This window comes from Lemur catta, chromosome 20 (assembly GCF_020740605.2).
Source record: "Lemur catta isolate mLemCat1 chromosome 20, mLemCat1.pri, whole genome shotgun sequence".
NCBI classification, from domain to species: Eukaryota; Metazoa; Chordata; class Mammalia; order Primates; family Lemuridae; genus Lemur; species Lemur catta.
The window spans coordinates 19,135,244-19,153,696 of NC_059147.1; the positions used below are offsets into that span (position 1 = coordinate 19,135,244).

Here is an 18,453-nt window from a genome sequence, read left to right on the forward strand (position 1 = left end):
ATTCTCTTCAGGGACACAAAGCCATCTCCCTCTGCAGCTGACTGAGTGGGGTTGGGGAAGAGGCTCTGCCCCACAGGACTGGGTGAAGAAGGGTCAGTGGACGGCGTGGCCTGCAGTCCTAGGCTCTTCAATGCTCATCTTGCCAGGGGATCCCAGGCTAGTCTGTGCCCACTCCCTCTTCTAGCCCACAGGGTAACACTTGTTGAAGCTGAGGGTATACTACAGCCCTGCCTTGGAAACCTGTCACCTGACCTTTTGTGGTTTTGGGCATTGGTGAGGCCAATGAGTAGCTTGGGTAGGGCCTTCTCTGCCCTCTAAGCAGAGCCACCCAAATGAACAAATCAGCCAAGTGGTAACAGTGCACCTGTCAGCAAACATGGCTTCAAGGTTGATTTCTTCTTATCACCCCAACCTCTTTTTCAATCGGTTCCTCATCCCAAGAACTCCCACTGACAAGTTCCTTTCCAAAATCATGGTTGATATAATTATTTAAAAGGGTTTCTATGACAACTGTTCAGAAAGACCCTTACTAGAATGCCCTGGGCTTTTATGATAAATTCTGTCCATGTCCCAGCCTCCTAGTCCTCCAACACTCACGTCCCACCCCACAGCACGTCCTGTGTCTCATGCTGTCCCCGGGGCTCCGACTCTTCAAGAATGGACCATGTGGCCCTGGAGGAGAACAGGGGTGCAGCAGATGCTCATGGCACCCTGAGATGGGGTGATGGGACTGGGTGCTAAGTAGCTCCCACGTTTCTCTGGCTCTCAGCGAGACTCAATAAGACTCATTACTCCCTGTCTATCAACCATTTCAGCAAATCAGCCCCCAGAATTCTGTTCCCGCCCACTGCACTGCGAGTCCTGCTCTGCCCTGTCATCCCCGCTCTTCACCCTGTGCTGTGGAATCTCTTGGTCTCCATGTGCCCTGCCCGTTCCCTGTCCATGGCATCATTCCTCCTTATCCAAAGATCCAGCTCCTCCAGATACAATACCAGTGAAAGTTTCCATTCAACCCTTCATTTCTTTCAAGATACCACCATTTTGCCTCTTCTTTTTCCTTCACTGCCCAATTTCTTGACACAGTGGTCTAGACCAGCTCTGACCAATAGACATATAATGTGAGCCACATATGTATTAATATATAATTTAAAAATTTCTAGTAGCCACATTAAAAAGGAAAAATTAATTTTGATAACATATTTTATTCAATACAGTGTATCCAAAATGTGATCATTTCAACATGTAAACTTTGTGTAAAAATTGTAACTGGGTTATTTTAGTCTGATATTCATATTGCATCTTCCAGATTGCACTTACGGCACATCTCTTTGGACTAGACCCAGTTCCGGTGCTCGGCAGCCCCGTGTCTGGAGGCTGCTGTAGGGCACAGGTAGATCCGGATTTACCGCCTCCGCATCACTACAGCCTGTAGACTCCACAGCACACAGCCGGCGGAGGTCAGGGCCTGACCCCTGCACTGACAGGCCTCCCTCCAAAAGTACCAGGGACCTCCAGACTGAGAAACACAGCGGTGCTCTACTCGGGGCTCATTCTATTTGAGCTTTCAGCAGTCTCAGATTCTGCATATTTATTGATTCGATACATTTTTATAAATCTTCATTATGTGTCGACTATGTTCCAGCCATTCTCCGCTATGCAGGTGAACGCGGGGTCAGCTGGCCCAGGCCCACTCACCTGCAGCTTCACTGTGGCTTCCTTGACAAGATATTACAAACGTTACTTCCCTCGTGTGACTTTCTGACCCATGATGTGAAACTGCCCCAACTCCTCTTTCCCTTCAAAATAAAACCCAAATTCCTAATCTTGGCATTCGAGACTCAACCTGCCTTCCTACCCCTAATTTACCGTCCGCTTCCCTGCTGTCTTGGTCTGGACTGTCCTTGGCCCCATTTTTTGCCCATTAACATCCTCCTGCTCCTTCAAAGCCCATTTCCACGAAAACATCCCCAAATCGCCCTTGTAGAAACCCACTCATCCCAATCCTGCTGTTTCACAGAATCAAGTACTTCTGTCGCAACGTTATTTTCCTCTGCTCTGCATGAGCCCCTGTTTGCTTCCTCTCCTGGTGTGTCAGCCCCCATAGGTGCGGGCTGTGTCCTGTCCACTGTCCTGCTCCCTGCGGTGCCGAAGCACCCCTGCACTGGGCAGGGCAGGAGACCCAGACATGCTTGGTGAGGAGGATTCTTTTCTGGCTACTAAGTTGGCAGCCTCCAGCCCGGCTGAGGGCGGCAAGCTCAGCGGGGGCACAGGGAAGGTGGGCCTTGCCAGTGGGGCTGCCGGGGACCTGACCGCAGAAAGCTGGGGAAAAATGGGCTCTTACCGGACTCCTCTCCCTCCTTCATGGACTGCTCTATGGCGGCCCTGATGCAGAGCTCACGGGCGCGGATGCCTGGGATGCTGTTGCTGTTGGACACGGCTTCCAGCACGATGGAGTCGATGTTCAAGCAGGCCGCGTTGTAGTACTTGGCCATGCTGACGGCGGTGGCCGACTTTCCTATAAAAAAGGCCGGGGGGTTGAATTTCATGGTTCTCATTTGCTCAGTGTCCTAGACAGAAGACGTCTCTAGAACACAGGTCCCTGTACAGGGATCTCTCCGAGTGCTCTGCTCCCAGGTCCCTTGTGTAGCCAGAGGTGACGGCAGCAGCAAGCAGAAGGGAAACCCCAGCCAGGAGTCAGGGCTGTGGGTCTGGTCCCAGCCCCGCCACTGATGCACACATGCGGTGGCAACCGCATCCTCACTGGGTTTTCTCCTCAGTTTAAATAACAGATTCTATCAGATGGTCTTTAAAATACCTTGTCGCTCCTACTGTCTCTGATTCTAATGGGAAGAGTTTTTTGGTTTAAAGAATAACTTGTGTTAATTTTTTTTTTCTCCTTTCGAAGTACTGTCATTAAAAAGAAAGCAGCAAATTCAGAAATAACAAGCAAGAGAAAAGGAAAGAAGATCCACAGTCCTCTCACCTGGAGATACTATATTTAGCGTATGGTTGTGAAGTGTGCATCTGTAACTATGGTAGTTATATTTCCTATAAAAAAGAAACGGGTTACGTGGTAGGCTGAATAATGGCCCCCTGAAGATGTCCATGTCCGAACCTGCAAATCTGTTACCTTATATGGTAAAAGAGACTTTGCAGATGTGATTAATTTATGGATCTTGATATGGGAGACCATCCTGGATGATCCAGGTGGGCACAATCTAATCGCAAGTGTCCCTACAAGAGGAAAGCAGGCGCGTCAGAGTCAGAGCAGAGGATGTGACAGCAGACGTAGAAAGAGAGACCAGGAGATGCCACACTGCTGGCTCTAAAGACGGAGGAAGAAGCCATGAGTCAAGGGGTGCAGATGACATTTTAGAAGCTGAAAAAGACAAGGAAATGGACTTGCCCCTAGAAACTCCAGAAGGAATGCAGTTCTGCTCACCCACTGTAGACTTCTGAGCCTTGTAACAGTGGAAATTTGTGTTGTTGGAAGCCACTAAGTCTGCGGTCATTTGTTACAACAGAAACTGGAAACTAATATAAGTTATTAATACAAATCACAGGTAGGGCATTTTTTCCTCATGTAAAATGATATATCATGAGCATCTTTTTATGCATTCAATACACTTGTATGATACTGTTGTTTTTAACTGTGGTAAAATACACATCCGTTGCCATTTTAACCATTTGTAAGTGTACAGTTCAGTGGTGCTAAGTATGTTCGTATTGTTGTGTCTCCATCAGCACCGTCCACCTCCAGAACTCTCTTCATCATGTCAAACTGACACTCTACCATTAAACACTGACTTCCCAGGTCCCTCTCCCTCCACTCCATGGCAACCACCGTTCTGTCTTCCTTTCTTCCTGTCTCTATGAGTTTGACTACTCTAGCACCTCACATAAGTGGAATCATACAATATTTGTCCTCTGTGACTGTCTTATTTCACTTAGCACGGTGTCTTCGATGCTCATCCATGTTGTAGCGTGTGTCAGAGTTTCTTCCTTTTAAAGGCTGAATAAATATCCCATTTTGCCATATTTTGTTTATCTAGTCATCCACCGATGGCCATTTGGGATGCTTCCGTATTTTGGCTATTGTGAATAACGCTGCTATGAACGTGGATGTACAAGACACTGTTTTAATACTACAGGAATAGAACGTGTAGTGATCAAGTCAGGGTATTTGGGGTATCCATCACCAAATACCCTGTATTTAGCATTTCTACACGTTGGGAACATCCCAAGTCCTCTCTTCTAGCTGCTTTGAAAAATATGGTACACTGTTATTAACGACCGTCACCTTACTCTGTTATTGAACATGAGAACTCATTCCTCCTATCTAACTGCATGTCTGTCCCCATTAACTGATCTTTATCTTCCCCACCCTTCCCAGCCCATAAAATGTATAAATATTATGTATCAATTAAAAATTAAAAAAGTTCACTACATAAAGGTACCACAGCTTAATTAACTAGTCCCCCATACTGAATGTTTCAATTGCTCTTAATTTTTAAATTATGGTATTTGTCCACATCATTAATTATTTTCCTAAGAAATTTTTAGAATATCGCCAGGTCAAAGAGTTTGCACATATTTTTCCCTCTCTTTTAGAATAATTTAATGTCTTGGATTTTTCTCTAAACATTTTAATGTTTTAAATTATGAAAAGAATACAAGCTCGAACAACTCAGATGTATAAATTCAAAATAAAGCATCTTCCCTCTCCTTAACTCCATATCTGTCAGACTAACAATTTAACAGTTTGGGGATAATCTTTTGGTATATAAATTATACACAAAAAGGTCTTTTATTGTCTTCAAAAATTATATGTGCTAACTTCACCATAAACAAAAAGGGGAAAATAACTTACATTGACCAGTCTTTGACACACACTATTAAACTGTTCTTCATGAATATTCCTAGAAAACTCTAAGTCTCCATGAAAGTGCCAGGGTTGTTACTGCTGTCATCCACACTTTGATACCCCTTTTGTCTCCAGGTGAAAATGCGATTGAACCCTCCCCTAGAATGGGGCTAGCAGCTCCTTCCAGGTCAGTGTGTTCTCAGGGCTAATCTCTGGCTGTCTTCAATCTCTCCTGGCCTGTCCACCATCTCTCTGGCACTCCTTTCAGTGCAACTCAAAAATGGCAGGAGCTGCTGCACGCGGTAGGGTCTTCAAAACATTTTCAATTATGTTCTTATTTACCTTGTTTGATTTTTACCTATTGCTCCCAGATCTGGCCTTCTACCTTTTAGGTTCTGGTTTATGACTTCTCAAGGAAAGGTTCTTCAAAGGAAGGGGTAATGGATTGTGACATTTTTAGATTCCTGGAGCCTCTCAAGTGATTAGAACATCCAAAACGCCCCATAAATGTTGTCTGTATGAACGACAGTAATTGCATCAGAAAAAGGTTTCATTGCCCTTCTTCAAGTAAGCTGAAGCTAAGAGAGATTGCAGGGCATCCTCCCAAAGTCCCTCTGCTCTGTCACTACCTGGGTGACCTTGGGCAGATGTTCTTGAATTTCTGTGAACCTGAACTTCCTGTGAGATGGGGGCAATCAAACTCTCTCCTCTGGGTGGTTGTGAACTTTAAAGAGAGAAATGGATGGGCAGGAGCTCTATAAACTACTCATCACTACACAAATTGAAGATCTTGTTCAGTGTAGGTGATTTTGCTCCTTTAGGTTTATGGCAAAGCTAGCACGTGTAATTTTGGAGACAATAAAGGATTTTTGTTAAAGGATGGCTCACTCCTTGACTGGGTTATAATAAGCAAGATATTCCTTGAGAATATATAGCATGTGATTGGAGTTTTTTTCCAATGGGGATTCAAACTCTGGAAGTGTAATTGTGAATATTAACCATCATTGTAGTAATAATCATGATAATATCAAAAGATTTTTGTTTGAGTATTTATTAGGTGCCAAGTACGGGGATAAGCATTTTATACGAAAGCTCGCATTGGATTCTCATGACTACACTATAAAATAGATGCTGTTAATACCATTTTAAAGACAAAGACATGGAGCACAGAGAACTTAAGCAACCTTCCCAAATACACTCATCTCTAAATGGCATTACAGGTTAGGATCTAACACAGGGCTGTTGGCTCTGGGGTTCATGCTTGTAATCACTCTGCTATGCTGTTCCCCAGATAAAATCGTTAGTATCTGCCATGACCACACGGCTGATGTTGCCATCATGGAAGCCACGGAGTTTACGGAGGACATGTGGCACCCCTGGCTTAACCTCCCCTCAGAACAGTCGCGTACCTGACAAGGGCGTCCCATGGATGATGATGGCGATGCCTTTCGGGTTCTGCGCCAAGCGGCCTTCTGTAGAAATGTCAATGCCCAGGTGGCGAGCGATTGCTCTGCTCACTGGGTTGTTTTCTACCTCTCCAACTTCGTCTGTGGAGTAGCTATCGATGCTCTGAATCTTGTCGGCTGCAAATTAAAAACATGTGTGTGCACATGTCAGTGCATGTGTATACAGCCAGAGTTTACATGGGTACTCGTGGAAATGGGACTGAATTTCTCTTTTTAAATGTTGTTAGTTTAAAATGGCAAACATTGCAGCAGTCCTTGCCTGTAGTGTATGAGAATGCCCTTTTTGGCTAATAATTTGTCCGTAGCTATTAAAATTTAAAAACACAAATACTTCTTGACTCTAATTCTATTTTTGGGAATCTCTCCTGCTGAAAAAAAAGAAAGGGCATTTGATGGGAAAAGACTGTTTATAATGGCAAAATATTAGAAACTAGCTGAATTTACAACATTAAGGGAAATGGCTGAATACATGATGGCATATTCCTATTATAGAATTAATACATAGTAGTTACTTTAATAATGACTTAGATAGCACAGGCTGGGAAACTACAGCCCACAGGCTATATCTGAACTGCTATGTCTTTTTGTAAATAAAGTTTTATTGGAACACAGCAATGCCCCTTTGATTACATAATGTCTTTGGCTGCTTCCATGCTACAAAGGCTGAGTTGAGCAGCTGCAGCAGAGGCTGTATGGCCTGCAAAGTCCAAAATATGTACTGTCTGGTCTTTTATGGGAAAAGTTTGTCATACCTTGATTTAGATCCAAAGTATTATCCTGGAGAAATATTTATAATAGAAAAAAGCAATCTGCAGAATAATACGTATAGAATACAGAGTAAGTATGCAGCCCAGTACACACAGTGATCCCAAACTTTCAGTGTTTTGATAACAAAACTAGGCTCATACTCTAAATTTTGTTCTGTAACTTGCTTTTTTCATATAATGTATCTTGGATATCTTTCTATTTACCGAAATATAGATGTAGCTCATTCTTTTGAAATTGCTGCTAAGTGCCTCCTACTGTGTGGATTTATCATAATTTAACTAGTCCCCTGCTGGTGGGGATTGAGACGGTTTCCAGGTTTTCCCATCCTCAGCACTGCGGGGTGCTTCCTTCTCTGTAGGACGTCTGTGGTTTGGCTCTGGGAGAGCCCAGGCATGGGGAGCAGAGCCAGGCTGTGTGGGGTGGGGAAGGCAGCCATGAGACACTAAGAGCCACTTGGGTCAGCAGGGACAGGGTGGATTAAACACAAGGCATGGAGCCAGGAATTTCTGTCTTTAATCCCAGTTTTGCCATCGCGTTCTCCTGCCTTAATTTGCTCACCTGGCTGATGAAAGCTAAGAATAGCGACTTAACCAAACTCTTTAAAGATCTCATTGGTCTTGCCCGCGATTCCTATTTCCTGAGATGAGCATGTCACAAGTTCACTTATGCTTTATTATGGTTTACTGACGGGTACACAAATGGCCCCTGTGAACCCAGTTTTGCTGAATCTAATCTTCTAAATATAGTTTCAACATCTTGTATGACTTGGGGAAAATAAACGCTAGAAAATGGGCCCACAGTGCCGGGAGGTTTAGGGGAGGTTTTCCCTAATGGTCCAGGTGGAGGCACACGGGGAAGAATGCCTCTCCCACCCGCTGAAATGCTTCCCTAAATACCTCCAGCCTGCTGGGATTTTAGCATTAAAGATTTAGGCCTTCAGATCCATACTTAGTCTAGCCAAAATGCTGAGAGTGGTGGCAAGGATATGTCACATGCTGAGCTCATCAGCAGGCTCCCATGCTTGTATCCTAGTGTGAATGGGGAGACCAACACTCCTCCAGGGGACAGTGTGGGGGCAGGGCCGGAGGGGGTGGGGATGGGGCTCAGAGGAGGCACTTCATGGGGAAAGGCGACAGCGTACTGAAGAGATTTCCCACTTCTGCTTAGAGAGAACTGGTACCAAAATATTAAAATGTTTGGTTACTTTGAAACATTATTTTTTCCAGGCTTTCCTCATCGTCGTCATCATCTGAGGTTTTAGACTCGACGAAAAGGCCATGCCGCTCTTCCAGGTTGGATGTGACAGAGATCCCTCGGCTAAGCGACGTCCTCTTTGTGCCAGTGGAGGTTCCCTGATCTGACGTGCTTATATCTTCCTCTTCTGCTGGGAGCCAAGGATGGGAACACAGGGAGAAGGGAGGAGTTGGGGGGCACAAGGGAGATGGGGGCAGAAAAGGAAAAGAGGACAAGGAGGAGAATCACTATACCGCCCTTGTCGCCCCGCACTACTCAACCCAAATGAACAAGAACTGCAGTCAGTTGGCTGTTACATAAGTTCCTCTGTGCATAGTGTTTCTCCTCATTTTAACATTTGTTTAAATACCAAATTTATGCATTTGCTCAGAAAATTTGGAAAATTCAAAAGAGCCAAAAAAATGATAAAATTGAGCTGTAAAAAAAGATAGAGCTAGACAAAGGAATGGTAACAGAGGAATTGCACTGAATTTTATACCAGTACAAGAGAGCTGCAACCTCTCCGATTTATTTTTAATTTTTCACAGCTACGCTTGAGGTCATTTGGACACATTGAATTGTAGCCTGCTTTCCCCCTTAATTTCTCATGAGCATTCCCCACGTCTTTGTTAGGCACATCTAACAGTTTGTTGGTCCAGCACCTCCTCATTGTCCCCTAGTCCACAGTATCTCAGGGGATGCAGTGGGCTGTGACTGTACAAGGTGACTCCCCTGTACTGCAGGGCAAGATGTCCTCTTTGTGGAGAATTTGGATTTGAGCCTAAGACACTGCAGCTCTCTTGTGAACGGTGACAATGTGCTTGGGGCTGTGGGCAAGGGAGCAGAGAAGGATTGTCTACAGCGTGAGAGCAGAGTGAGTAGATTCAGGGAAGTGCTGGTGAGAAGCAGAGTGTGAGCCTTCCTGGGTCCCCTCTGGACTGACTGGTCCTGGCTCTAGACCATCTTCCACTGGGACAAAAGGAAAAGTGAACCCACAACCATGGTGTGTAAGGACCATGAGAACAACAAGGCCCTTCTCTGGCCTCACGAGGTCCTTTGTACATTGAAGCCCCTCGCAGCCCCCTGCCTCAAGCCACTGGGCAGTCCCTCAGAGTTTAAGTGTCTCTCCCTTCACCTCCTTCCTGAATCAAAGGCCTTGTGTCATTGACTTCCCCCCAGCATTTTAGCTCAGTGCTTGCAACACAGTGGATACTTGTTATGGACTTCACTGCACCCCCTACCCCCAAAATTCACAAGTTGAAGTTCTAACTGTCCAGTATCTCTGAATGTGACTGTATTTGGAGCTAGAGACTTAAAAAAGTAATTAAGGTGAAATGAGGTCATATGGGTGAGTCCTAATCCAATGGGACTGGTGTTTTTATAAGAGATTAGGACACAGGCACACACAGAGGGAAGACCATGTGAATACATAGGGAGAAGACAGCCATCTACAAGAGGAAGAATTTCAGAAGAAAGAAACTCTGCTGACACCTTGATCTTGGACTTCTGGCCTCCAGAATTGTAAGAAAAGAAATTTCTGTTGGTTAAGCCACCCAGTCTGCGATATTTGTTATGGCAGCCCTAACAAACTAATACACTGCTGAAGGAACACTATAGGAGAATGGGTGGGAGACAGCCTTCTTCTTTTCTCTTTTCCTTTTAGGCCATTGAGAGCCAATGAGACTCCCAAGGGCAGGAGAAAAGGACCCCATTCAATCATTAATGCACTTACTTCTCTAGCACCCAATTACTGGGCTCTGTCATGTATCAGTTGCTGTTCCAAGCCCTGGGTTTACAAGTGGGAAATATGTGATCACTGCCTTTATTGGGGCGGTTGTTGGCTAGTGGGGGAGGCAGGTATAAAGAAAATAATTAGCCATGTGATGACTGTTCCACAGAAGAGAACAAGTAAGAACAGGGGAGGTACATGTCCAGGAAGAGGGCACAGGAAAGCAAGAAAAGCCACACAGTCCCACTAGTCAGTCAGGAGCCTTCATGCTCAAGCATACAGGAGAGCCCCTGGGCAGATGATGGGATAACTTGGGGCTGCTGGGCCAGAAAGGGTATGATTATGAGAGCTCAGTGTAGCTCTGTGATTGGACTTTGGCCTTGAGGCCCATGGAGGGGCTGGCCTTTTTCTTGTGTGAACTCCCACTCCCTATCTCTTTTAGGGCACCAATTTCTACCTTGCATGATGCATTACTTTACATTACCCTGGCACACCTATAGGAGGCAGTGGATTACAGTGGTTACCTGCATGGACTCTGGAGTCAGAGAGCCCTGGGCTGGAATCCTGATTCTGCCACTTAAAACTATGGACCAAGCCTCTTTGCACTTCCGTTTCTTATCTGTATGTGCAAAGCCCTCAGCACAGTATCCAGCAAGCGTTCTTCCATCTGTATTAGCTGTTTTTAAGACTTAATACCCTACTGGATTCTACTGAGAGCAGAATGTGTTCCAGCCTCTGCACCCTCGAAATGGGGATAACAAGACTTATTTTGTAGGGATCCTATTTTTTGAGGATTAGAAATAGAATATGTAAGGCACCTAGCTCGGCTGGGCATCTGGCAGGTACACAGCAGGGGGAATTTAAAGGGGCCAGGACAGTGCTAGCACCAGGGGTTCTCCACATTGAGTTCTCACCATTCTCCTGCACCAGATTGTCTAGATATTTTGTCTTCATCTGTTCCTCCTTTGACTTCTTCATCTCCCTGAAGTACTCATACACCTCTGGGGGCAGCTTCTCCCCTGGGTTGCGAGGAGGTAGTAGTAGGCTGTTGTAGGCATCGTAGCCCTTCAGCTTTCGCAAGATCTGCTCAAGGGGAAAACAGAAACTGCTGTTGGTCTCACTAGAAGTTTCCTCCCTATAGCTCTAGGTGGGTTTGCTCATTGATCTTGTAAAACTCCTACCTGAGGCTGAGACTTGTAGAAATACTTTCTGGATTTCAAAGGGTGGAACCCTTTAGATAGGTCTAAGAAGTAGGGCTGAGTTCTGAACTTGTAGGGATATAGGCTCTTTATTTTGCTCTTTTTCAGCCTGGGCATTTCACATGTGGAAGATAATTTTCTTCTTATTTAAAAAATAACATATACGGTTTTTCTTTTTCATTTTTCCCCATGACAAAAGTACAGAACTCCATTATCCACTTTGAATGACACATTCTTAAAAAATATTGTGGTTAGTAATATTACAGTAAGCAAGGTTGTTGTCGCATAAATAGAGGATCCAGGGAAAAACATGTAAAATAGTATTAAGTGTGTGTGTGTGTGCGTGTGTGTGTGTGTATACATGTGTGTGAATATATATTAGAGCTACAAGATAAAATTCAGGATGCCTATTTAAATTTGAATTTCAGGTAAACAACAAATATCTTTTTTAGTATAAATATGTCCCTGTGATATTTGGGACATATCTGGGCTACAGATTCAAGAAACTGAGCAAGTCCCAAACCAAATAAACCAAAAGAAATCTATGCCAAGACACATTATAGTCAAACTTCTACAAACGAAGGCACAGAAAGATTCTTAAAAGCAATGAGAGAGAAATGAAATCTTACCTATAGAGAAAAAACAATTCAAATAACACTGCATTTCTCATCAGATTATGGAGGCCAGGGCTGAAAGAACTGTCAGGCCAGAATTCTATATTCAGTGAAAAAAGTGGATATAGAATGTTTTTCAAGATTAAAGGGGAAATTAAGACATTCTCAGATGAAGAAAAACTAAAAAATTTTCATCAGCAGAACTACATTAAAAGAATAGCTAAAGGTAACTCTCTAAACAGAAAGGAAATAATAAAAGAAGAAACCTTGTAATATCAGAAAGGAAGAAAGAAAAGAAAGAGTAAAAAGACAGATAAATATGATACATTTTCCTTCTCCTCTGGAGTTTTCTAACTTATGTTTGACAGTTAAAATGACAATTGTAATACAAAAATATTTAAGACAGTTATATTAAAAAGTAGGAAGGGTAAAGGGAGATAAAGGGAGGAAAGGTTTCTAAATTACACTAGAACTGGTAAAATGTCAATACCAGTTGTTTATAATGTTATGTATATATAATGTAATACCTACAGCAATAACTAAAGAAACTATACAAAGAGATACACTCAAGAACCACTTTAGATAAATCAAAATGGAATTCTAAATCATGTTGAAGCAATTGACAGGAAGGCAGGAAAAAGTAAACAGAACAAAAAACAGTAATACAATACAATGGCAGACTCAAGCCCTAACATATCAATAATTACATTAAATGTAAATGGTCTAAATACACCAACTAAAGACAGAGCTTGGCAGAGTATAGTTCAAAAAACAACCCAATTACATGCTGTCTACAAGAAACTCAACTTCAAATATAATAATACAGGCAGGTTGCTGCAAACAGTTCTTTACTGTTTGAATTTTAACCTTGAACATGCATTAGTTTTTCAATTAGTTCCTTAAAATGTATAATGGAATCACAAGGAGGAGATGAATTCTGCTCACGTCAAGAAAGGTAGGTCAGCAAAGCCTACAGAGAAGTGATCATTCAATTGACAAGGAAGGGTTCCAGGGGAAAGTAAAGGGAAAGGCCAGGAAGAAGTTATGACATGCAGAGAGAAGAGCATGAGTAGTACACAGCAGGGCCCAGCATGTGTAGGAAAATGGGGTTTGTCTTTGGTCTCTGCTCACCTTTTCTTCTAGGAGATATTCCTGGTCAAATTCTAAGGAGTAAAACTCAATGGGAAAGTTGCAGGGATTCTTTACTACCACCTCAGCCTCATCTCCAGGTGCAAAAGGCAGTAGAGGCCCCAGCTCCAAAACTGAAGGACTAAATTCCAGGCGTGGCTCCAGACCTTGCCCATATGCCATCAGTGTAAGCTTTTGAGCACTCTGGGCAACCTGAAACACCAGGTTTTGGCTGTAGAATCTCTGGAAAACATAAAAACAAAATAAGAATCTGATTTTTTTTCTATCACATGCCATATAAAACTGTACATCACTGACGGGAAAAACTTATCTATTTAGATTAAGTGAGAAATTATCTTATAAAGTTGCATAGGAATAATTTATATTACTCCTATATACAGTATCTAGCATGCCAGGCACTGTACTAAGTGCTTCATCACTTATAGCAGGCTCTCTGGGGGTCACCCCCATATCCCTGAGACCTTCCAGTGTGCTCAGATTTCCAGCTGCCACTATCTGCACCTCTGGGCCTGAAGGCTCTCATATCATGGGCCCTGCTGCCCATGGGCAGGGGGAGGGCAGGGCAGAAGAGCCAAGGAAGTAACACCTTCTGGGAGCAGTCCTCAAGCAATGACTCTTGGGAGTTACTGTATAAATACCCCAGCTCCCTTGCTCCTGGGGAGGGATGATTCTGGAGTGTGTACTTTGTATTTCCTCTGAGTTTAGCAGAAAGCCAGAGCTAGGGCATTCAGTTCACTGGATGCAATTATAATCAGATACCAGTTGATAATGATACCATAACTACTTACATGTTTTCTCAAAATGGTACAAAAATCTACTTTCCATTCAGTGGTTCCTATTGTGATTTCACTGGGGAACCTATTAAACATGTAGAGCCACAGGTCCCATCCCTAGAGATCCTGACTCAGCAGGGGCAGAGTAAGGCTGGGGATTCTGTCTTTTTAACCAGGTCATTCTCATCCAGTTAGACTCATGGCTTGGGTTTGGGAGCCATGAGTGGCATCACAATTTGAAGAGCTCCTGTCTTAGCTCAAAGGGGAAAAATATCCGATGGATGGAATGTATGCAGGCAAACATACACACACAGAGAAATAACTATTGTTGGACACAGTAAGAGAATAAATTATTGGCTCAGAGGGTTTTTTATACAGTTATGGGCTTAGCACTTTATGACCTAAACTTCTATATTTTAATTGCTTTCTAAAACATTTCATTCATTTCTTTGTTTTCTAACATAGTATTTTGAACATGTTATAATGTCTAAGAATGGTTGGTGATTTTTCTGTGCTGCTGGTATTGATAGAGACGCAGGTATGGATTGTATGGGTTGCAGAGCCAACCAATTTCTTGCATACAGCCAAAAAGTTCCTCTTCCAATTGGTGGAAACATTTGTTTTAACTTTGATCAATGTGAACTCAACATTTATGGAACTGTCTGAACAAATCTATTTTTTAAAACTATACTTACTGGTATTTCCCTTATTCAGTAATGGAAAGAAATCCAAAGTCTTAAGTAAACCTTTGATAGTCTGAAGACTCTTTAAGAATGACAAATATATTATTAATTTTCTTTTAAAAGGGTTGGAGAGATTTTGATAATGACAGAAACATGAGCTTTATTTTAGAGTGAGATATGAAGTCATTCACTTTTCCTCTTTCTCACTGCAGATTCTTAAGCATTTCCTCAAAGCCATAACCAGGAAGATGGGAGTTAACCACAGGTGTTCTATAAAACTTACATCGATTTTTCTTTCAAAATAACAGAATAGAGGAAAACATATCCCAAACACCATAGGCTTTGAACAAGTCTTTACAGTGCAATCTCTTGAGATCCTCTCTGGTTCTAGTATTTTATTAATTTTACTGTGTTCTTGGCCAGGAGGAGCTTTGTGCTGGTGGTGGTCACAAAAGAAATGTTTGTGAGGCTCAGGGAGGCTGTCCACCGGGGAGTACTTACCACGACTACTGACGATGACAGTTAACAGTTATTGAGACACTTACTCTACATAGAGTGGTATCCTGTGTATATTTTATTGAATGCTGTGCATTTAATCTTCAAAATGACCCGAGGGGGTTGTTATTGCAGGTAACTGGAATAACTGAAACCCAGGGGCCAGATACTTTCAAATCCACATTTTTATAAAGGTAAAAATAGTGCATTTACCCTGTGTTACCTAATACCCTCACCAGGGTTGGGGCAGGTCTCCAATAATCAAACACATTAGTGTTTCTGCAGTTGCAATGTTTCACTCTGAAAACTGAGTAGTGTGAAACTTATGAAATCCTCCCACCCCCAATTTTTGGAGCTTACTGGATTCCAGAGTTGCAAAAGGGATTTTTGATAAGCAATCTTATTCTTTTTAATTTTATCTATGAGAAAACTGAGGCTTAGTGAGGCTATGGGATTTGTTCAGGGACACAGCCTTTGAGTGAGAGGCAGAAGCCTTCTAACCCAGGTCTGCTGATAAAAATCAACGTGTTAGATAGTCTGCTGATTCCAGATCGCCAGGCCACACAGCTTCTACGTGAACCAGAAAGCACTTGAGATGCCATATTCAGATTAGCGAGGCACGAGTCACTCAGAGTTTCCCCTGAGACCCAAACAAGCATGAACTTTGAGTAAAGAGAATCTAAATGAGGCCACATTTCTTTAAAGCTCACCTCTTCTTTTGGCATGAATTTCACTTGCACGTTGGACCTCTCCCCAGGATCCAAGACTCCAGAAGTGGGTTGGACGTCAAAGATCCGTATCTTTGGTGTTAATTCAGCACGTAGTTTCTGTCTTAAGTACTTTGGCATGTGTTTCTCCAGCTGATTTATAAATATCAGATAATTAGACCATCTTCTGTGGAAAATGGACTCATTTCATCTTCTACTCACACAACCTACATTTCCCAAGTATTTCTCAGGTACCAAGGAATGCGTGGATACTAGAGGTACAAAGATGAATAAGACATCTGATCTGACAGTATGGCCTGAGAGGGCCTCGGGTGCTGGGCTAAGGGGCCAGATTTCACTCAGGAGGCAATGGTTGCCACTGAAGAGTCTTTGAGCAGGAGATCGAAATGATGAGAATGAAGGCCTAGGTTTACAAATATGGCTGAAATGGCGATGGGGCAAAGGCGACCAAGGGGACCAAGGGGACCAAGGGGCCACAACTCATTTACCTTGTTAACAGGCTTTAGGCTATGGACAAACCATTCACAAGGGACTTGGAGATGATTGAAAAGCTGAACAGTTTCCACCAGGCACTGTCCACACTGAATTGCAGCAAACTCCACTTTTTCACAAGACAGAGTCATAGCTGGAATGGTCACCTTGGCTTGGAGACAGACGGGAACTGTTGGCCCTCCAACCACCTAGAGCAGGCATAAAATTGCTGTTACCATGTGGCATGAGGGGCAGGGAGGGGGAAGACTCACAGCTCTGACATAATAATTGGATCACCCCGGGGCCATTAGCAAGCAGAGCTGGGAACCTGGAGCATCAGGCGGGCCCAGTGGTGCAACATGCCTTGATGGGCAGGATGACTTCTTTGTCTCCAGCAGGAAGATTGGCCCCTTGTGGGTCAAATCTCACTTCAAATGTTTCTGTTTCACAGTAAGGCAGATTCTTTACACGATCTAGCTCAGTACTGAATCCTAGAGCAAGACAGATAAAATGTCTTCGTGGGAAAGAGAAATAGCAAATAAAAGCTGCTCTAGGCAGAGCCCCCTCTGGAGCAGGATGACCACTCAGAGTACCAACAACTCTTTCAGGCAATCCCTGAACAAACACAAATGCTGTTCCAGAAGGACAGTACAGATGGGGTCCTGGTTAGGCGTGACAAAGTACTATAGGAAAGTGTCTCCCCAGCCTGGTTACCTGTGTCACGAAGGACACGCTTTTCTGCATGGAAGGACACTGGAAAGTGACTGGTGTTGGTGATCTTGACGATATGGGTTCGGGTTTCACCAAGGACGACGTAGCCAAAGTCCAGGGTATACTCTGGCAGCTGGATTCTGAAACGGACACAGGTTCTCCTTACCAGTCACTTTCAAACCTGGAAGGCTACTTTTCCCAAAGTGACAAGAGTGTCAAGTTCTTTTCTATCTCCTGTGCACAATTTTATTCTCCGGAGCGGAGAACAATTAATGGTCACCAGAATGGAGACTAGAAACAACATAACTTCCTTGGAAGTTCACACTGATTCAGCCATCATCTAAGAACATGTTCAACCTGGGCCCTCATGGACCTGAAATGGGGCTTGTCCATTCGACAGAGCTGGAGTTTACTGACCGTAAGAGGCAGAAATCTGCCTGGTTGGCTTGATGCTGGGGGAGGGCAGATCACATGAGGAGAGTGGATTTCATTCCCAGATGATCAACCAGTGTTTCAGGGAGTACTCAGCGCAAGGCAGCAGGGCTTGCTATGCTACACTCAGAAACAAATGCAACACAGAAGGGGACTCACTTGGTCATTTTGCAGTGACTGCCATGGCTGAAGCAGGTGCTATTGGTGGGATCAGGGATAACTGATTTCTGATGTTCTAGGGCGTAGTCTTGGACTATAAGTCGCTCTACTTCCATCTGGAGATAAGCACTTAACTGGAACAAGAGAGATGAGCAAGTCAGCAAATTCTTCTAGACCACGCATTCTCAATGGGGACAATATCACTACTAAAGGGGTGAAAACTGGTTCTTGTGGGGGGAGGTGGAAAATATCTTGGATGTTACAATGGTTGGTGGCCCTCCAAAAGGACCACAGCTCATAAACAGATATACAGTATATTTGTGGTATTAAAATGTTCATGGGAAGGGGGTGGGGGAAGGAAAACAAACTATTGATAATACCTCCACCCCATGGAATACTGCTCAGCAGTGAAAAGGAATGAACTGTTGAAGTGCACAACTTGAATGGCTCAGAAGGGCATTGTGCTGAATGAAAAGAGCTAATAATCTCCAAAGGCTATGTGCTGTATGAGTCCATTTACATAACATTCTTGAAATAACAAACGGGGTAAGGGGCAGAGGGAAAGAGGGAGATGGGTGTGGCTTTAAAGGTGCACAGGCAAAGGCAAACACAAATTAAAAAAGAGGCTTAATTCTCCCCGTTGAAAATAAGGGACGAGACCTCTCGCTTCCTTTTCTTAGAGCACTTACTTTAGAAAAATTGTAATTTTAAGTACTTTGAAATATTATCTCTTTGAAACATGTATAAATCTCTTTAAAATCAAAATGAGTCTCTTGCCAGCTTTAAGATCCATCCATTGAGGAAAGTCTTTCTCAAGGACCCGGAAACCATCTCTTTGAAATGTAATCAACAAGAAGATGTGCCCCTATCTCCCAGTTTTTGTGGGAGGATAAGAGCCCAACTCCAACGGGGCCCTGTCACACAGACAAGAGCAGTTTGTTTTCCCTTTGGATAAAGCCAATTAGCTAACCCAGAAGGT

The 18,453-nt window shown here is 43.5% G+C and overlaps 1 protein-coding gene across 3 annotated transcripts in view; it reads right to left on the minus strand.

The window, feature by feature from the left end:
• HYDIN (HYDIN axonemal central pair apparatus protein) overlaps positions 1-18,453 on the minus strand; it is a 296,336-nt gene that overhangs the window by 91,422 nt on the left and 186,461 nt on the right. For 2 of the 3 annotated variants that reach the window (XM_045533999.1, XM_045533998.1), the window contains exons 30-32: positions 17,475-17,608; positions 16,887-17,023; positions 16,421-16,663 (exon numbers count right to left, since the gene is read on the minus strand). In XM_045533999.1, coding sequence (XP_045389955.1) covers positions 16,509-16,663; positions 16,887-17,023; positions 17,475-17,608 — 426 coding nt within the window. In that variant the 3' untranslated portion in view covers positions 16,421-16,508. Of the gene's footprint in view, positions 1-2,341; positions 2,516-6,273; positions 6,448-8,302; positions 8,480-10,974; positions 11,144-13,004; positions 13,245-15,683; positions 15,834-16,189; positions 16,382-16,420; positions 16,664-16,886; positions 17,024-17,474; positions 17,609-18,453 lie in introns of those variants that run through there. The other variant, XM_045534000.1, reaches the window with a different exon arrangement.